This window comes from Antechinus flavipes, chromosome 1, assembly GCF_016432865.1.
Source record: "Antechinus flavipes isolate AdamAnt ecotype Samford, QLD, Australia chromosome 1, AdamAnt_v2, whole genome shotgun sequence".
Lineage (NCBI taxonomy): Eukaryota > Metazoa > Chordata > Mammalia > Dasyuromorphia > Dasyuridae > Antechinus > Antechinus flavipes.
Window position 1 is genome coordinate 652,457,981 of NC_067398.1, and position 21,707 is coordinate 652,479,687.

At 38.0% G+C, this 21,707-nt stretch overlaps 2 protein-coding genes and 1 pseudogene across 2 annotated transcripts; 1 reads left to right on the forward strand and 2 right to left on the reverse strand.

The window, feature by feature from the left end:
• Positions 1 to 21,707, forward strand: part of LOC127544676 (ribonucleoside-diphosphate reductase subunit M2-like) — a 681,272-nt pseudogene that overhangs the window by 436,521 nt on the left and 223,044 nt on the right.
• Positions 1,962 to 11,947, reverse strand: LOC127544663 (zinc finger protein 252-like). The gene is made up of 2 exons (XM_051971416.1): positions 11,841 to 11,947; positions 1,962 to 8,915 (listed from the first exon to the last, which is right to left on the reverse strand). The coding sequence occupies exon 2, from the start codon at positions 8,857 to 8,859 to the stop codon at positions 6,658 to 6,660; it is 2,202 nt and encodes a 733-aa protein (XP_051827376.1). The 5' UTR covers positions 8,860 to 8,915; positions 11,841 to 11,947; the 3' UTR covers positions 1,962 to 6,657.
• On the reverse strand, positions 12,542 to 20,293 carry LOC127548041 (zinc finger protein 3-like). Its single transcript, XM_051975200.1, has 3 exons — positions 19,604 to 20,293; positions 13,063 to 13,154; positions 12,542 to 12,685 (listed from the first exon to the last, which is right to left on the reverse strand). Exons 1-3 carry the CDS (start codon positions 19,803 to 19,805, stop codon positions 12,542 to 12,544), a joined length of 438 nt encoding a protein of 145 aa, XP_051831160.1. The 5' UTR covers positions 19,806 to 20,293.

Consider the following 21,707-nt stretch of genomic DNA (forward strand, 5'->3'; position numbering starts at 1 on the left):
GGGATGTGGGAATAGAGAGAAAATAAATCTGGGATAATTAAATAAATAAATGTAATTAAAAAATAAACTATCTTTCTCTATTTTTTTAAATGGTGAAAATACTATGTTGTGATCTATATTCTATCCCCACAGTCCTCTTTCTGGAGGCAGATGGCTCCCTTCATCACAAGTCCACTGCAACTGGCCTCTCTCCTGAACACTCTCCAAACTTATTGTTGCCCTTTTAAAAATGTGATGCCTATAGTTACTACAGATATGATTCCTACCAGGACAGAACAGTTAGATGACTATCCTACATGAAGGGAAGAAATGTCCTTTCCACTACCGAATAATAACAAATATTAACCATTAGTTACCATTTCCATTTTGTCATACTCCCAAATGGAGTATGTAATTGTTCTAGAAGATAGATACTTAATTAGTAAACACCTTTTTAAATCAATAATACAGTATAATATTAAAGTCTTCATACTATACAGGAGAGAACACAGTACACAGAGCATGTACAATATTTTAAAGGTGTGTTTAGTCTTGATTTAATCCTTCCTTCATGGGAGTGGAGAAGCAGAGTGAGAACTGTGGTAGTTTTGAGAGAGCATAGTAATAAGACAAGTTTTAAGAGATTCCCACTAAAACACCAGGCAAAAATTTCCATCATTAAGTAGTCTAATATTTGTTTGATCAATAGGGTTGTAATTCTCTTTATCTGTAAAGATCTATATTATTGCAATCCACTTTTGGATAGTGTTAATTGTTATTTAACTACTTATGTCTCAGTGGAGAAAGCAATGTAAAGATTATTTCTCACACCAACCTGGATATTCTAGGATCTATCCAAAATGGGGGCAGGGTCAGGACTTCTCAGAATTTCCTGGAAAGCTTTTCTTTGGTTCTTTTAATATTAATGGAGATGTCAGTATAACACTTGGACTGTCTCTTCTTTCTAATCTGCTTAAAGGCCACTGGATCCCTTCCAGCTGCATTACCATTGCTCATGGAAACTGTTCCATTTGGCTTTAATTCAGACATATAATGAATGGTTTCCTAGTTTTTGAAATGTAATGCCTAACGTTTTTACAACCCTATTCTGTAACATTACCAAAGATCTTTAAGAAATAGATGCTAATTTCCACTATCTCTAAGTGCTTTAGGCTTCAGCTGGAAAGTTTTCATTTATGGGATCATGAAGCATGATCAGTAGGAAGGTAATTATTTTGGCTATATCACTGACCATAACAAGAATCTGGAAATGTTGATTCAGATTGTCTCATGTTCATTTTTGGAGCCTGAGTATTCTCCCAAATGAATCCATTTGGTTTCTCTGGTTGGAATAATCCTCTAGGGCCCTTAATATTTTCTACAATTTTGGAGTTAGAGAAAGGATCTCTTCTTCATCCCCTAAGGTCCTTATGGCTGTGAGTGGTGCAAGGACTATAAATTTTCCTTATCCTGACATTCTAAGCATATGGAGCTCTTGCTTTTGCTTTTGTGATCAGTTTCTTCTGTCTATCCCTAAACTGAGAATTCAGTTTCATATTAGGTTAATATAACCAAGTTGCACCACTTACAGAAGTTTCCAGTTTTCTAGTCCTTGAAATTTCAGGAATTATAATTATGCAATACAATTAAGTTTGACATTGCAATTAAGCAATGTAATAAAGATGGAAATCGCAAAGAGTCCATTTCTTATCAATTTTCTAACAATTAAGAATAATATGACAAAATCTAACACTCAAGAGATAATGAAAAAATTCCAGTCACACAATACAAAGGAGAGACATTGCAAAGCTACAAAACTGACAGACTTTTTTCAGTTAAGTAAATTGAGCCTTGTTTGTATATGAAGTCAGAGCTAAGAAGAGCAGATGGAGAGAGAATGGGAATAATTTTAAAATAAAACATTAAAAATAGCTCCTCCTCATTGGGTAGCTGTCTCCAGGATTTATGATCCAAATACCAGCTTTTGCTTTTTTTTTTTTTTTTTTGGCCTCTTATTGGGAAGGCAAGATGGAATCTTGGAACAAAAAACTAAAGAAAAAGGACACGGAGACCCTGAGTATTCCCTTTCTTCTTGGCAGTTCTAATAGCTGTGGGCAAGTCTAACTAGAAACTTGCAACTGAGAATGAAGCTTTTAGGGCTTTGAATGAAGACAGATTAAATTGGTTGGACTTTTGGACACCTTAAGTAAATGTCATTTAAGTGGCTGCTCCTGTTCTTAAGGTATACTGCTGCTGAAATCTGTTAATACCATGGCCATCCAGTCTGCGTAGAAGAGCAAAAACCATCGGGATGGTTGAAAAATTTCCCTTTTAAATTATCTTTTAAAGAAATATTTAAATTGGAACAACTTTTTCCTTATTCTGCTTGGCCCTGAAGTGTAGAAATAGAAGGAATATGTAGAAGCTACAGTGGGGGCATTTGTTTCAATCTAAGGAAAAGTTTCCAAATAGAGTACAGGAGCCCAAATGAAATGAATTGCCTGAAAATGTAGAGCTTTCCACCCCCTGAAAGATTCCAGTTCAAGAACAAATTAGAGATAACTTTTGAGAAGTTATAACTAGTAATTTTTATGTCTGACATGAGATCAGTGACCTAGAAAATAGGATGATGGTGCAGAAACATCAAAGAACTTGCTGGGAATGTGGCCACTGGTCAGCTATCTGGCAGTTTCCTATTTTAATTATTCTTACCAATTGCTAAGCTCAGGTTTTTTTTTTTTGATGAAGGATTGTTCAATTTTTGTGCTTGAGTTTAGGGCTCTGCCTCTGAAAACTTTTGAAATCTGAGATTATGAGTTTAACTAGTAAAGCAAATGCTTTAGTATGATGTTTTGTCAGCCTTGTGAAACCAATGGGCACATATTTAGAAATGTTTTTACATGAATAAAATAAAATGTATAGGATAACAAATAAAACTAATTATACTGTCATCTAAAAAAATTTACAAAACTCTGGTTAAGAATTCCTGCTTTAGAGCAACTTTCTAATGAAAGAATTTACCTAAGATATATTGGGTGTATCTCAAGGTATGCAAAATATAAAAGTGGAACCTTCCAGAAATCATGTAATCCAACCCCATTCCTTTTGTAAATTAGAAAACTAAGGCTGGAGTAAATGTCTTGCCTAAAGTCATAGAGGTGATTCAGTGCTGTAGTGGAGAGTGTTACAGGATTTAGAATCAGAAAGACCTGGATTCAAATCCTAGTATCTTAAAGAAAATCACAGTCTCCATAAACCTAACTTTCCTCATATGTAATGTCAGAGAGGTGTCAGTGAATAGAATGCTGGTCTGATAGACTTGAATTCAAATCCAGCTTCAGATATTCACTATTTATGTGACCCTGAGGAGGTCACTTAAGCTACCTGTCCTGGTTTCCTTCTCTATAAAATGGAGATAATAAAAGTACCTAACTTCAAGCAAGGTTTTTGTGAAGATCAAATATTTGTGTAAAATGCTTTGCAATCCTTAAAGTGCTATATGAATGCTACTTGAATGTTATTAATGCCTATAATACTTAGCTCACATGGATGTTAAAACACTTTGCAAGCCCTAACGTGCTACATGCCAGTTATTTTATTAGGTAGTTAGAATCTTAACTTTAATATTTTAATTCCAAATCTAGTGCTTTTTTGACCATAGCTCCTTCATTAATTGTTTAACTTTTTTCCCCCAACTTAATCTAACCTGAATCCCTCTTAATCTTAACAGTCCTTTGTCCTTTGTTCTAGGGCTTCCGAGAGTTAGAGCATCAAAATCCCTGGAGTTGCTTTCAGATGTTCTAATGATCTCAGGATTAGGTAATTATTTATCACTTCCTTATTTTACAACTTGCTACCTAAGTACTACCTTCATTTCTACCTCCTTTCATCCATCTTGGGCTGTAAGCTTTTTTTTCTTCCAAAAGCATGTGACAGTTATGTGGAATGAGTAAAAAACAACTGCCTAACGTCATTATGAGCTCCAGGACAAATTCTTTAAGGATACAGTTGCAAGAAAATAGAATTGAAGCTAGATATGCCAAGATAACTAAGACCCTCAGAATATTGATACTTATAGCTTCAGAAGAGATGAAAATTACCTGTTGAACAGCCCCTTTATCAGCAAAATGGTGGCTTACCTTTATGTAGTCCTTTAAGGTCTGCAAAACACATTATAACCCACAAAACTGAAGTACCACATAGGATTTAAGGCCACATATACCTGGGGAAGTAGTAGCAGAGGAGGAATCTAAGTGGGGACTTCCACACAGGAGTACTTTTAGCAGTGAGTGAAGAAAAGTAAAATCAGTGTGCTGGGGATGGGGATAGGAGGAGAGGACTGTCCTCACGAGCAGTTTCAGGAGTATCATGCTAAATCACCAGAACCCTACCCTCATGGTAGAATTTGCATCCTGTTCAATGAGAAAAACTGATGTTGGCCAGTCTTTGGTTCTCTACGTTTAAGGTACTAATGTTATGTGTGTGTGTAATTTAATTTTCATAGTCCTTTGGGCTCATGAAGTACTTTGCTTATAACCCTGCAATATAAGTGACACCTATATATCACATATGAATAAACAAATCAGAAGGTGAAGTGACTTTCCCTCATAGAGGTAAGAAGTGTGAGAGTCAAGCTTTGAATTTAGATCTGCCAGTTCTAAGCCCAGTGCTCTTTCTACCATGTCATATTGCTGCATGGATGCTGCAGTTGTTACAATTTCTTTCTTCCACTTGCTACTCAAAACATAGTGAACCAATTTCCAATATAAAAACTATGTGTTAATGCCAGTTTATGCAACATGCTATCTTTGTGTTGACTGTATATAGAAGTTCCCATGTCTCTTTCCACCTCCACATGAAATAAGATATTTTCTCATCTAACTTTTCAGATTATCCACAGAATCAACCAATATCCAAAAACAAGTTTCCTCTATATCATCTGTACCAAGTGGCTATCCAGCTTTCATATGGAGAACCTATTACTTCTTGGGACAGAATTTTTTCTAATTGGAAGGAAATTACTCCTTGTGCTGACATCTGCTCTATAACATCCAACTACTGATATTAGTTCTGCTTTCCAGGGCCAAGAATAATAAATTTCTTTTACATGACAGCTCTTCAAATATTTTAAGACAGTAATAATATTTTCTTCTCATATCCTATATTTTCCCCCAGCCTAAACATTCTCTGTTCACAGGTAGAGGTTGTGTAACGAAAGAAGGCTGGATCTAAAGAGGATAACTTGGGTTCAAACACCAACCTTGTCCCGTGTGACCCTGAACATATCATCTCCCATCTGTAGACCTATGTCTAGATATATGAAATGGGGAGGAGGGGTGTTGAACTATGTGACCTTAGATTTAGTTCTAAATCTAAGATTCCTTATTTCTCAGATAACATGGTTTCAAGTCACCTCTTCTTACATAATGCAATATTTAAAATAGTCTAAGAACACTATATTCTATGTGTTCTCTGATGATGGGCAGAAGACAGAGGTGCCATCAATTTTTTCTGACCATAATGCCAAATTAATATAGTTTAAGATTATATTTGCTTTTTCTGGCTACTCTAACACAATAGTGATTCATATTGAAAGGTCTTTCACTGCCCCAGGACCATCTCCAGTCTTCCTGATCTACATCTGGTCACTGGATTCAGAGGAGACAATGAAACTGGTGACCTTGGACAGCTGTCCCTCACTCAAATCTAATTCACTTGCATGTCATGGTCTCTTTGATAATGAAGAACAAACATCAACAATGGCAGCAGCAGTGCAATAAGACACTCAGGTATTTTTACATATACTGCTGTTAAAGCAAGATTTCATTCATCCTGTGCTCATAGAGTTGAATTTTTGAACCTCTATGCAGGGTTTTCAATTAATCTCTATTTAATTTCAGCTTTAGAGTTAACTCATAGTTTTGGTTATTGGATCTTTCTGGATTCTGATTCTTTCACCCAATGTTACCTGAAGATTTGATAAGTACACCAACTGCTATGAATTCTGGTAGAACTACACAAAACATTCTCATATTCTATAGAATTATTTAAGCAAACTGAACTAAACAAAAAAGAATTAAGTTGCTTTCAACAAACATTTGAGTGAAATAAGCCCAGTACTTTTTCTTTAAAGATAAGTTCAATGGTAAAAGAAGGGGAAATTAGTTATAACAATGAATGGAATATAGATATTTGTATTAAAGAATGTCCTAAAATTTGCTGTATTCTTTTTAAATACTATTTACTAAAGTTGCATATTTTTCAATTTCCATAGTTAGACTCTATTTCTATAAGTGATGGATTAATTTATGGTTAAATCTGTGAGGCCTTGAGCCAAAAGCCACTTTTTGAATCACAAGGAAGGCACATACCTGGGAAATCAGAATACATAATTTAGACACCTCATTGCCACCAGGTGGCAGTGTATACAAGTTCTATGATTAACTTATTGAAGGGTGTGAAAAATTTGAGTGCTAAATTTGTAGAAAAAGTCATGAAGTGAGTTTTTTCACAGTATTGCTCTCTACTGTAAGCTTTATAATGCAAAATTTTGTGTGAGTGCAAAGAGAATTTTCTCAAATTACATTCACAATGTGACTTCCTAGTGTGAATTTTGTGAAGCTGAATTTAAAATGAGTGCATACTAAATATTTCTTCATGTGAGTTACATTCATAAAATTATTCTCTGTTGTGAATCTTTTCATGACTAATAAGAGTTATTCTCTGACTGAAGGTTTTTCCACATTCATCACATGTAAAGGGTCGCTCTCCACTGTGAATCCTCTGATGTCGAATAAGATGAGAGCTTTGCCGGAATGATTTCCCACATTCACTGCATTCATAGGGTTTTTCTCCAGTGTGAATTCTTTTGTGTTGGATAAGTGATAAGCGTGCACTGAAGGATTTATCACATTCATTACAAACATAAGGTTTCTCTCCAGTGTGAATTCTCTGGTGCTGAATAAACTGTGAGTGCTGACTAAAGGCTTTTCCACATTCATTACACTCATAAGGTTTCTCTCCCGTATGTATTCTCTGGTGTTGGATAAGTGATGAGCGTACATTGAAGGCTTTCCCACAGTCATTACACTCATAGGGATTTTCGCCAGTGTGAATTCTCCTGTGTCGAATAAGGTGTGCACTTTGGCTGAAGGCCTTTCCACATTCATTACATTCATAAGGTTTCTCACCATTATGTGTTCTCTCATGTTTTATAAGGGTTGAAATCTGGCCAAAGGTTTTCCCACATTCATTACACTCATAGGGTTTCTCTCCGGTGTGACTTCTTTGATGTTGAATAAGGTGTGAACCCTGACTAAAAGCTTTCCCACATTTATTACATTCATAGGGTTTCTCTCCATTATGTACTCTCTGATGTTGAACAAGGGAAGAAAGCACACTGAATGCTTTATCACATTCATTACATTCATAGGGTTTCTCTCCATTGTGTGTTCTCTGATGATGAATAAGATTAAAGCTCTGACTAAAGGCTTTCCCACATTCATTACACTCATAGGGTTTCTCTCCTGTGTGAATTCTCTGATGCTGAATAAGGTGACCTTTCTGGCTAAAGGTTTTTCCACAGTCATTACACTCATATGGTTTCTCTCCAGTATGAATTCTTTGATGTTGAATAAGAGATAGACGTGCACTAAAGGATTTTCCACATTCACTACATACATATGGTTTCTCTCCAGTGTGAATTCTCTTGTGTTGGATAACTTGTGAGCGTTGGCTGAAGGATTTCCCACATTCATTACACTCAAAGGGTTTCTCTCCAGTGTGAATCCTTTGGTGCACAATCAGAGTTCGGTTTAAGCTGAATGTTTTTCCACATTCATTACACTCATATGGTTTCTCTCCAGTATGAATTCTTTGATGCTGAATAAGGGATAACCGTGCACTGAAGGCTTTCCCACAGTCATTACATTCATATGGTTTTTCTCCAGTGTGAATTCTCTGATGCTGAATAAGATGTGAGTGCCTACTGAAGGCTTTCTCGCATTCTTTACATTGATAGGGTTTTTCTCCAGTATGAATCCTCTGATGATGAATAAGATTAGAACTATGACTAAAAGCTTTCCCACACTGATGGCATTCATGAGGTTTCTCTCCAGTATGGATTTTACCATGTTGAATAAAGGATGATCTAGTACTAAAGGACTTGCCACAGTCATTACACTCATAGGGTTTCTCTCCAGTATGAATTTTATGATGTTGAAAAAAGTATGAACGGGCACTAAAGGCTTTTCCACATACATTACATTTGTAGGGTTTTTCACCAGAGTGAATCCTCTGATGCTTAGTAAGGATAGAATTGCGACTAAAAGTTTTTCCACATTCATCACATTCATAGGGTTTCTCTGTGGTATGAATTCTCTCATGCTTGATAAGTGTTCTGTTCTGGCTGAAAGCTTTTCCACATTCATTACACTCATAGGATTTCTCTGTGTTATGAAGTCGCTGATGTTCAATACTAATTGAATTCTGACTGGGCATTTTTCCATACATATTAAGTTTACAAGCTTTCTCTCTTGTATGGACACTCTGATGGTTAATAAGATCTGAATTCTTTTTGAAAGTTTGGCCACAACTTGCACATTGATGGGTTTTTTCACCTCTGGGAACTATTTGATGTCTAACATGTTTTGAAGTCAGATGTGAGCACCTTCCAAACTCATTACATTCCTGACCTCTTATTCTGGCAGAAGTTTTCAAGATCACTGTCATTGGCTTGCAATTTCTGTCCAGAGAAATGGATTTCCTTACGGCTCCCATCACAGGTTTTTCCCAATGGTTTTCTAATTGATTCTCTATTTTATAGGACTCTTCAAATTCAGGTCTCTTAAATCTTCCCAGTATTATTCCCTGTAATTCCATTTTTTCAGATATTTTATGCCTTGGAGATAATTCCTTTTTACTTTTGGTCTCACAATCTGAAACATTGAAAACAAAACAAAATATAAATGTCATTTAAAAAAAATTCTGGCTGAAGACAAATTACTGGGGCAGGAAGATGAAAAACTTAATGAAACAATATCTCCTAGTATGGTGCTGACTGATTTCAATACTAGCCTCATAACCTGCAGAAAGAATGAGAAAGGGTAGTTTTCTTGGGGAGCAAAGGACCAAAGTAGGGGGAAAGGCACTTTCTAATGGGGCACATAATAAGGAAAGCCTATATAGCAAAGGAACAAGTGTTCAAGGAAACAAGCCAAGTGAAGAAGCAAGGAAATATAACATAAGTTCTTGGGACTATGGAAGTGATGATCATAAAAGTGGTTAAGAAAGAATAATAAATAAGGCAGTCTTACTGTATACATCTTTCTTAGATATTCTGTAAACAAGAAACAACTTTTATGTGCAAGAAATTACCTATTATGTAATCATGGAAATATTTATTGAACAAATTATCTTATTAACATATAAGCAAGTCATTTAATTTATTTATATGTTATTTGAAACTTGAATAGCAAGTACTCAATAAATTATTTGTTGAACTAAAATAACCTAAAGTTGTTAAAGAAAAAAAAAATGAGTTTAATACCTTCACTAAAGTTCTCTCCTAGTGTCACTATAATGGTTTAGAAGAGATTTCAGTTTTTTCAAAGTGACTACTAAGTACAAGTTCTGTTAAGTCCTATCAAGATAGAAATGCTTCTAAATGCCCTCAAAGAGTTCAGGTCACAAAACCAGGACAAACTGCTGAACGAAGTTATGGAAGTGATTATTGAGTTCTTGTTAGTGATCTTTGATGACCTAGAAAACGAGAGAGGTACTGTAGGAGTAGTACAAAAACATTTCCCCATTTTTTTTTTTAAAGCAAAGGGAAAAGGTCGAAATTTCAAATTTTATCCTTGTAAGCTTGGCACAAAATCCCATCAAATCCAGGAACTAGGGGGAGGAAGCATAGAAGAAATTATCTGAAGAAAGCATGAAGAAAAGCCGAATATCTACAGACTCAATGTTATCATATCATAATTTTAAAACCAGAAGAGACCATCAAAACTATTTGGTAACACCCACATTTTAGTGATGGGAAACAGGTGGGAAATAGGTCTAGAGGGATTAAGTGATTTACCTAAGGTCACATAGGTTGAATGGAGCAAAACTGGGATTCAAGTCATCCAGAAGAGCAAGGGAAAGAAACTATAGATGATTTTCCATTTAGGGTTACTTGGATGGCTATTTATTAATTTAGTTCAGAGAAGTATGTTTTCCTCACCTATGTATCTAAGACACAAGAGAAAAAATCCCCAAAATCATCAAAATGGATACCTACCTAGGTAATAAAGAGAATAGAAAGCTGCACCTGGAGTCATGGAGACCTGAATTTATACATGGCCCCAGACACTTACTAACTGTATAACACTGGGCAAATTACTTAACTTTTGTCTGCCTCAGTTTTCTCATTTAAAAATGGGAATAACAATAGCACAATATGATCTAGATAATATAGATAGGTTCAGAGGATATGAAATATAACAAAGGAACCTAGTAGTAAAATCCCTGGCTTCAGGATGTCTATACATACTTGCCTAACATTTTGGCAACAAGTAAAAGGAAATAAGAGTGCTAATGCAAGAAAGGAAATTTAACACTAGGTGTTATTGAAATTTAAGCCCAATTCTGGGAATGAGTATACTTTATTCAGGAGAAACAGGATAGATAAAAGGGAACTTAGTAATCAGGGAGCATTGTATATTAAGAAAGTACACTTGTGTGAAGAAATAAAGGGACCAAAGGAAAAGAGTATTTGAGTAAAAATCAATGTAAGGAAAAAAGAAAACAATTTTGTCACTGGAGTATATTACAAAATACTGGGAAAGAGGAAATTGATGATGATGATTTTGGAAAACAGGTCACAAGTCTGGCCCAGAAGCATGATATAATAGTGATGAGGGACTTCATTTGCTAAAGTTCTGTCAAAATAGAGAGGCAGCTAATAACTTTTTTTACATGTTTTAATAATAAATTCATTCTTCAAAAGGTGGAGAAATCAACAAGGGGAAATTTTATTCCAGATAGCTAACATGCTATATGACAGAGTCAGAGTCCAAAAAGATCTTGACAGGTTAAGAGGATTGGGCTGAATCTAAAAAGATGAAATTCAAGAGATGAATATATGTTATACCTGGGTAAAAAATCAATTTCACTTGTACAAGATGGGAAAGACAATTTGATTGTAGTGATTCTGGAAAAAAATCTGAGTAGTTTAATGGATTTCAAGCTCAACATGAGTTATGAGTATGATGTGGCAATCAAAAAAGCTAATGTAATTTTAGGCTGCATTAAGATGAACACAGCTTCCAGAATGAGGAAGATGATAGTCCCATTGTATTCTGCATTGTCAGACTTCATCCATGGCACTGTGTTCATCTTGAGAACCATAATTTAAGAAAGACATTGATAAGTATTCCTGAGGAGAGCAACCAGCATGGTAAAAGTCTTATGAGAAATGACTGAAGGAATATAGGAGTATTTAGTTAAGAAAACAGACTAGGAGGTACATGACAGCTGTGGGATAAAAGCAAAAGATATCAATAAAAAAGATAATTTTTAAAAAATAAAAAAGTCAAAGATGACCTTTGAGAGAAAAATATTAATAGAGTTGGGTGGGAAGCCAGATTACAAGGTTTTTGCCAAATGGATGAGTGGTAAAGAGATGGAAGCAGAAGATAACTCCTCTGAGCTCTTTCACAATAACTACAAAGTGAGAGTAACTTAAGCAAGTAGCATGGTTTAAGGATTTACTTAGCCTTGGAGAGATAAGTTAGCTCAAACAACCATGTCTAGTACCCTGATGAGTACACAGGAAATGTTTAGTAATAGAAGAAAGGAATTAGAGCTCATTCACTCACCTAAATAGTCACTTTTCAGGATCTCTCTCCTTCCACCTCCATGTGAGTCCAGGACCCATGGCTCTTCCCCTTTTTCCAGCTGGGAAATCACATCAGGTTTAGATACTGAGAATCCTGTTTTGTGAGGGAAAAAATGGCTCCAGGTAGTATTTCACAGACACCCACCATTGTCCTAAACTCAGTCCCAACCCTTGGGGTCTGTATGGGGCAAATAAGAAGAAAAGGTTGTCATAAGATAATTTAAAATTATACATTAAGATAATGTCCCATAAGGTCATGATAAAAAGGCCTATCTCTAAAGGAGCCTCAGAACTGTGTTCCCTTTGGGGAAGTGGGCCAGGGAGTTGGCGATCTGGGGACAAACAATCATAACCTCTATGTTCTTTCTAGATTAAGAGAGTGGGAAACTTCCATTTCTAGGCCATGTCCACACTGGATTCTTGGAAAAGAATTCTGGGCCTAGGAGAAAACTCAGATGATAGGGAAAAAAATAAACTCAGGGAGAAATCAAGAGAACTAGTCATTTCCTGCTCTGAACAGATAAACTTGTGGATTGGAATTAGGAAACAGAAAGACACTGTATTTAAACTTGGAAAACTCCAGGAATATCTGATTGCTGAACCTTAAGCCCAAATCCAAACACACCTTTTCATTCCTAGGCTATTTACAAAGCAAGAATCCAAGAAATTTAGATTTGCATCTCAGGGAGAAGCCTTACCCAATGAGACTAGATTCCCATAATTCTCCAGCATCACATCCCTATAGAGGCCCCTCTGGGCAGGGCCAAGGCAGCCCCACTCCTCCTGGGTGAGGTACACAGCCACATCCTTGAACATCAGAGATGCCTGAAACAACAGAGTCCAGAAGACTATTAGTGCTTGACTCTTGGGCATAGGGAAAGCCAGTGTCTAGAAACCACTTACTGGGGAAAGGAGCAGTCTGGCATGGGATATGCTACAAAGAAAACAGGTAAATGTGTCCACACACAGAGAAAAGAGCCCAGACTATCAGGGAGTAGTATATAGAGAAGTCCTCATCCCAGAGTCTCCTAGCAAAGAGAATGTACTGAGTAGCTTCTCTGTACTCACAGTGTGTCATCAGTATCAATAAACCATTTGGTAAGTGCATAGATGAAAAGGGGATGATGGACATATGCAGACGCTCCCTTCTAACACAAAGAAGGTACCAGAGCAGCAGGGGGATTTCAGGAAACAAAGCTCACCTGGAGCTTGGCTGGCAAAGCTTCTGCTACTATTGTCTGGTCTCCAAGGCTCCAATCAGGAAGATGGGCAGGAACAGGATAGTCAAGGGCATCTGGGAGAAGAAAAAAGAATCATGAGAGGAAGAAGAGGGAAGATTCCAGTCTTTCTTGTCACTCTCCTACTATTTCACCTTCAGATTCCCCAGTTATCCTCTGTAAGGGATCAGAGAAATTCAATAACCTAAGAACTACTGCCACTGCATGCCTGCTGTGTGTCATACTGTTAACCCTTGTAACTGGGTGTGCAAGAAAGCTTCATGATACCATGAAGACACTTGAAGTCAAGGTCTTTGGGAAAAGCTTTTGTTAAATGAGAATTGAGATGGCTGAAAACACAGAACCCTTTGCTTATCATGCTCACTCTTCTTTTGAAAATCACCTGTAGGGAGTCTTACTCAACAAAGCTTTACCTCCCCTACTCCCTTCCTTCTCTCCAGTTTCCCCCCAACAATCATGAAATCTACTATGATTACAGGAGCCACTATTACCTGAACTCCACATACGCAGCTGTACCTCTCATCTCTTCCCCTCTCTGTCCCCAGAAGTCCCTTCATCTAGTCAAGCCTGTATCTGTGGCTTCTGAAGAAAGGCTCAGAAAAAGCCAGGACATTCTCAAAATCCTAGCAAAAGCTACTCAAGTCCTTGTGTGGCCTTTCCTGGAGACACCCCCTCTACTAACAGAGAATCATGTATAATCACAGAAAATCACAATTATAAAGTCTCTTCTTGGAGGAAGAATTGAGGTCCACAAGAGAAGGCTGAAAACTCCAGAAGAAAGATTATGGGTGGAGAAGCTGGAACCCCTTTTCTATAGTCACACTATCCTGAGAATAGCCCATCACACTAAAGCAAAACACAAATTTGCTTTGGCTCAAGGCTTTGTCTATGTTGAGATGACACCATGGAGACAGGAAGCTACTCATCTCCATTTTGTACTCCTTCCTTTAACATTTCTGGGACTAGATTATAGTATACCTTGTTTTCTAAATGGTTTATATATCTATTACCTGTCTCCCCAACTTTCTTGTGAGAACCTGGAAAGAAGAGACAATTTGGCCTATTTTTTCATGGTCCTCAAAGCCTATAATACATTCTGTTTATATAATAGGCTCAGCAATACTTATCAAATGGGCACTTTTAGATAGATCTTTGGCCTTTAGTAATTAAAAGTAGGGATGTTCCATGGCATACATTCTGCCATCCCAGAAATTCAAGAAGCTGGAAATGTACTTGGTCTGTAAAAAACCAAACCAAACCAAACCAACTTTTGCAGAGGAACTATGGATAGTTAATGCAATTCCTCCACAGCCTGTGCTTGAGGTATCTTGAATGCAAGATTTTGAGGAGATATGCACTCTAGACAATATTGGGCTTTGAATCTATTCTCTGCACCAATCATCCTTGACCAGAACAGAATGTCTCCTCATTTCTCTTCACACATGAAGCGTCTATGATGCCTCAAGACAGCTAGCCTGGGAGTAGGTCCTTGTGTTAAGTACTGAAATGGTCAGACTTGTGCTTTTATGAAAGTACTTTGGCAGCTATGTGGAGAATGGATTATAGAAGAAAAAGAGAGAGACCCATTAGAAAGCTGAACCAACAGCACTCGTCAAATGTATTGAACAGAGAAATTTATATTTATTAACCCAGAAGTAATAGGGAAACAGTAGCTCAGGCTATAACTCTGAAGACTATCCTCCTTAGCCCATGCCTGGAATGCTCTCTCCTCAATTCCACCTCTTTCCTTTTTCTTCTAAGAAGGAACTTTCTCTACTTTAAGGATATTGGCAGTAGCAGGAAGACAAACATTGCCTGATTTATTTAGGTCACTGTAAAGTAGATTTAGCAGTGAGAGATGGAAGGCTGACAAGCTGTGGTAAGAGAGGAGAATTTCATTGCTCTGGATTATGGACGCAGAATAATTATGAGAGATCATAAGGTCAAGGAGTGAACAAACCTGTGTGTGGCAGAGCTAGAGTGAAGGTGCATGTCACCAGAACTTGGAGGATAGGGAAGCCAAGGGATTCAGGGGATATCAACATGTGCCTTGTACTTCAGAAGCTGTAGATCAGCTGTCTGTAAATCAGAAGCTGATAAGGAGAAGAAAGTGAAACAGGTATTCACTTCCATAAGAAAGGGGGCAGCATAGCCTAGGGGCCAGCCGATAATTGTGAATGGGTGCACAGAGGGGGATGCAGATGTATGGAGCAAACTTCAAGGGAGGAAATGCTGCTGATTGATGTTGACAGAGTGAAAGAGTCAGTAAAGAAAAAAAAAAGAGTTTGCATACTCCTCTTCTTAGCCTGTGTGTGGGGACATGAGAAAAAAGGCATCCAGTACTGTAGAAGGTGGCCAAGGATGCAAGTCTTCTGGAAGAGGAGCCAGGTTCTGTGAGTGCAACAAGTTGGAGAAGCATGCCAGGAAAAGCTCTAAAATGAAGCAAAATGTATTCGTAATAGAATGAGGGAAAGGAGAAGGTGAAAGGATGAATGAATGCATAGAGCAAAATGGGGCCTCAGGAAGGATGGTGATGAGGAATATGAGCAGTAAGAGAAGAAAGGAATTTTCACCTAGGCAGCCTTTGATTCTGAATCATATTAGGAGAAGAGGATGGGAAATATTCTATCTGCGGGATAAGGAAATACCATTTGACTGGGTTTTATGAGGGCAGCATGAATGTATATTCTCTTATTCCCTCTGCATGTCATAAACTCTGCCTTTTATGGCAAGAGATGGCAAACAAAATGCTTACATGAATAGGTGGAAGGTGAGAAAGGGACAATCTAAGACAAACTGGGAAGTATACTGTTGCTTTAGGGGAGAGGAGTTTGGCGACCAGTCTGAGAGACAGGGCAGTCTTCTGTCATTGCCCTATAATATCTTCCTTGTTTTACCGAGTATATTTGTGCTATCTTCTCTGTCTCCCAAACATCCTGGGCCCGTGCTCTTTCAAGGGAATGTCCTTTTCTGTTCACAAGTTAAACAGAAGATAGTTAACTGGAAGAACAAGTCCTGCCTTGATAACAACTTACAAGTTCACAGAGTACTTTTTCCCATAATATTATAAAGTAATAATTCAGATATTCTCTGACAAAGAAATGATATCTGAGGGTATGAGGTCATAAGCTAGTATAAAAGTTAGGAAGCAAGGAATTGATTTAAACTAATTCACAGTAATGGGTGTAGGACTAAAAGTTTTTAACCCAAAGAAAATTTTCATTGATGAGAAATGAGAAAAAAATTGGAAAAAAGGAGAAAAAAGGTAGAGGGAAGACTTTCAAACAGTCTTGAGGTAGGAATGTTTTTTAAGGAAAAGGTGGAAGTTTTGTAAAAATGAATGAAAAATTCTTGCTTTTTCAAATGCAAAAGAACCTTCTATTAAACATCCTTTCTCTTAAGAGCCAGTCTGAAAAGCCAGCTTTACATTACAAATGACATACTATAACCAATCACACCTGCTAAGTTCTAAAAGTTGATTATTATTGTTGTTCATTCTTTATTCTTGAAGATGACCATGACATCAGGGAAGTGATGCCATGACAAACAGTATAGTTGGATTTAATTGAGAGAGGGCTGTACAATGTCACCTGCCTCACTTTCCCCTCCAGAGCCATCTGGACCTAGTGACTAGATATAGATCAGAATGACTGAAGATGACCCTGAATGCAATGGGAGACTTTGGTTTTTGTAAGCTAAGATCTTCAAAAGTCTCAGTTTAACTGAGGCCACACCCATTCAGTGATTAAGGTTAGCTAGCAATTGAAGCAAAGAATTTCCTCTTTCATTTAGTCAAAATAAATAAGTAAACAAATAAATAGACAAATATATCTAAATAAATAAATCCAGGAGGGGAAGATCCTCAGGATTTTTGGCCAAAGCAGAAATGACTGCAATTTATATTCAATATGAATCAATTAGGATCCAAATAATGACTAAATGGAGCTTGACCTGGGACCTATTGGTGGCTAACCAAGGAAAATCAGAGTGATTTTGATTAAAGACATGGTCTTTAAGAAAGAAATCTGTCCAGGAGACCCCAAGATCTCTTGGGAGGATTCAGAGATCTAATAGGAAAAAATACATCTGTGGGTAAGGGTATACCTTACATAGAGAGAGGGAAAGGAAGGAAGGAAAGAGAGGAGGGAGAGAGGAAGAGAGGAAGGAGAAGAGGAAAGGAAGAAAGGAAGCAAATAAGCAGGAGGGAAGGAGTTTTCCAATTGACTAATTCAGTTTTTGGGCCAGCTCTATTAAATCCAACTAACTTGTATGTCATGACGTCACCTCCCTTATGTCATGATTCTCTTCAAGAATGAAGGACAAATAACAATAGCAATGGTAAGAGTATTAAAATCAAAAGACTTAGGATTGAGTCCTAGGGTCAACATGTACCAAAGTTTTAGACCCTAATCAAGCTCTTTTACTACTCTAAGCTTTAGTTTCCACATTTATAAACTAGGCCTCACAGAACTGTTTTGAGAAAAGTGCTTTGAAAATATTAAACTGCTAAGGAAATGTGCAATGATTAATACAACCATACTTGCATTCTTAAATAATCATAAACTTTAATGTAATTAACTTTGAATACTTATTATCCTCTATGGGCTTGCAAAAATCACTTCTAGTACTTTTCGTTTGTCTATCAGAGTATCACGATAGAAAGCAAGCACCTAATAGCACATGAATCAAATATAAGAGTATTAAACATCTAAATGGGGTTATTGGACTGTACATTCCATGACTGGGGAATAGCTAGTCAAATGACAGCATGTAAATGGATTATTAGTGTGTAAGAAAAGATAAAAATGAAATTTGGTAAGACTTGCATGAAACGATAGTTAGCAAAAATAAAGTCGAGCAAGTAATAGACAGTTACCATAACTATGTAAATAAAGTCAACTTGATATGTCAATAAAACTCAGAACAAAACTGTTGGACAATAGAATTACTATTGCACATATTGTACTTTCCATAAGCTATAAACCAAGGTTACATACAGTTGCAATTACTCTTTTATGCTATTTTACTGAACTCTTTTAAGGTATTATATGTTACGGAGGATTGAATGACAAATATACTGGAGTTTTGCATAATGTGTGAAAACTAAATTTAACAATTAAAAAAAGAAAAATAATACAAAGAGGTTATTCTATAATTACTGAATTACAGAATTTTTCCTTTAAGTGATGTTACTCATAGAATTGGCAAAGTTATTCTAAAGGGTGATAATAGTCTTTCCACACTGGCTTGAATGGATCCAACAACTACAAGAGTATCAGAAAAGAGAGATACATTTGCTGACTAGAACTTGAAAACCAGAAGTCCAGATAGTATAGAAGCTTATTTCTGAATGGACTTAAGTCATTCAAGATTACTTTTATTATTAGCCCATTCTGGCAGAGATGGGGTGACATCAAAGAGATATTCAGGAGCTTAATAGGCTAAACCTAGCTCTTGACAGCATTGGAACAAGGCTAGAACAATAACAACAGGGTTATCATGGGACCCACAGGTGAGAATAAGGAAAATAAACTGTAGTGTCTTTAAGTATCTTTGGATAATTTAATATTAATTACAATTTTATGAAATCAGATATTCTTGAAGGAAAATAAGAACTTAAAGGGAGAGATTTCAATTTCTCTATGAATTCACTGGGTAACAAGGAAATAATCTTGCTAGAGATAATGGAATCAGATCATACCAAATTATAAACACAACCATGCAGGCTGTCAGTTGAAGTTCTTTAAAGAGTGATTTTCTGATATAGTAAGATGTAAAGAATCTACAATTTAATTGTATAATTTGTGATCCTGAATTAAAGGACAAGTCTCTATCCACATCCACCTCCTTTTAGCATCTACTATAATGAGAGTTCCTCTCTTTGCTTCCATATTCACTGACCTCAAATTCACTTAGAAGACCAATCAGCATGGCTAACATAGGTCAGGAACCAATCCCAATTTTACCATAAAACAGAACTATTTCCACCCTAACCTTGTGAAGCTGTTCTGTGCTGCTAAAATGTTATTCCTATTTAGTTACTAAGAATCAGACTGTAACATTTGTAAAGAATGTTAGAGCTTTGTGCTGCTAAAATGTTATTTCTATTTAGTTACTATCAAACTGTAACATTTGTAAAGAATGTTAGAGTTCATTTGCTTGAGTACTTATTATTTCAGAGATGAAAAAAAAAGGAGATCCACCCAGAGAGAAGTGATTTGGAAAAGCTTAGTGTTTACGATTCCTAGTTTTTCTTCTACACCAGTCATTAGCGTCTATTGAGACTTCCCTCAAAAACTCTTGTGACTAAGGAAGAATCTGCTCTAATATCCACAGTGGTCGTTATAGTCCTTTCTCCTCAGGTGTGACCAGAAATGGAAGCTTGCTCTAGCTGGGTTTACTCAATTTCTCCTTTAGGCAAGCTTTAAGGCATAAAATTTCTAAGATCAGGGGAAAGCCTAAATTCAGAAGGAAAATGAGGGTGCAGACCCCCGATAGAGAGTACCTTGATGGGGATGGTCGTGGAGGGGGAGCCGAATCTCCTGACACAGAGGTTTGGGTCGGGTGCTCAGGGAATTGCTGACTTGAGCAGGCGCAGTAGATAACTCGGGTCCTGCTCCCAGCGCAGCCATCTCCATCTCCTTTGAGAGCGCAGCCTGGGACCACTGGGACGCAGAAAGGGAGATTAGGGCAGTGTGGGAGTGCATGCAGCATCAGGGCAGGGGCCGCTGGAGATGGGGCCAAGGAGGCAGGGTGCAACGTCGAATGATAAAAATAATCCTAGCAAGGATTTATGGTGTGCTTTTAAGGTTGCAAACTGCTTTACAAACGTGATCTCATTTTATCCTAATCATAGTTAACGTTTAGATATCGCTTACTGTGTGCCAGGCACTGTGCTGAGCACTTTGCACGTATTTTGATCTCATAATCTCGGAGGTAGGAGTTATTTTCCCAGTTTAACAGGAATGGCAATCATATTGGGAGTTCGAGTTTTTAAAGGGCTTTGCAAAGCGCTTGTTCTGTAAAATGGGAGGGGCAGGTATTGGTCCCATTCTGCAGATGAGGGAACTGAGGTCCGGAGACGGGCTGACTCGGCCAAGATCACACAGTGATTTTGAGCAGAATTTGAACCCAGGTCTCCTCCGTCCAGTCTCTAGAGAACAGTTCTTGACATCCCCTTCTTCCTCCAGCCTCAGTTTCCTCCACTGTAAAAAGTGACAGGCGGGCGAAAATCCCTCAGATACACCCTCCCTTGCTAGCCCGGGCACGAGCGGGACTCACCCTCCGCGCCGGGCCCCGACTACAGAGACAGAAGCGGACCGACCTGCAGCCCCCAAATCGCTTTCCCTCGGGGGGCCAGACAGCACGGACCGGAAGTGTAGCCCACACCTCCAGTGCCCAATCCGGCAGCGCCGCTCTAGGCTTTCGGGAGGACTCGCCGTCTCGGTAGCGGTCCGGCAGGAGGCCTCGACCTGGCCCAGCGACCGCACGGACTCTGCGACTGCGGAGGCCCCAGTCCGCATGAGATTTGCGGGGGTTCTCCGGGATGAGGGCCTGTTGGGCTGCGGGGACTGGACCCTTACTCAGAGGAGCAGCAGAGGTCGTTGCAGGGGCAGGGGGCGGGGCAGGGTCACCACGAGGTCACTGCCTCGTGGCCCCGCCTCCAGACACCTCGCTGAGTAGGTTGACCTGTTCTGAGAGACACAGAGACAAGGGACAAAGAGAGGGACTCACAGAAAGAGACACACAGAGAAAGACAGGGAGAGTAAGAGACAGAGAAAGAGACAGAGACGGAGAATTTTCCATCGTTAGCGACCCAAACTCCCCCGGAAATTAATCTCCGACCTAATCTCCCTCCTAGTGTGTGAGCTCTATGAAGGCAGAATAGAAACTGATTAATAAATGAGAGTGCATAATTATATCTGTTGAACAAACGAGAAAATGCCCGCAAGGCGCTTTGCCACGTGCCGTCCGCAGGAGGCTGCTTGGAGGCATGTTTGGATAGAACCTTGGACTTGAAATCAGCATCCCTCAAACATTTATTTATTAACCGTGTGCCTGACCTTAGGCAAGCCTCTTAGCTGCAGTCAATTTCATTTTTGTCATCTATAAAATTGAAGAAATAATAGCATCTATCTCACAGCGTGATTGAGATATTTGCAAAGCAATTATCACAGTACCTGGCACATAGTAAATATTTTATAAATGCTCGTTATTATTAATGATGATGATGTGAGCATCAGGTGTCTCTGCAAACCTTAAAACACTACAGAAATGTTCAATATTATTGGTGGTGATGTTGGAGAGGAACTGCTTAGGTCAGGAATTTGACAGGCGGAGCCGGGATAGCTTAGGTAAAAGCAGCGATTAGGACGTCTTCCTTTTCTCTTAATCTGAACACAAGTCAGATCACACTTTCTTCTCTCATTTCCCTTCCTCTTAAGAATTTATTCTTCCTTTCCTTTTTTTTTTAATAACTTTTTATTGACAGAACCCATGCCAGGGTAATTTTTTACATTATCCCTTGCACTCACTTCTGTTCCGATTTTTCCTCTCCCTCCCTCCATCCTCTCCCCTAGATGACAAGCAGTCCTTTACATGTTAAATAT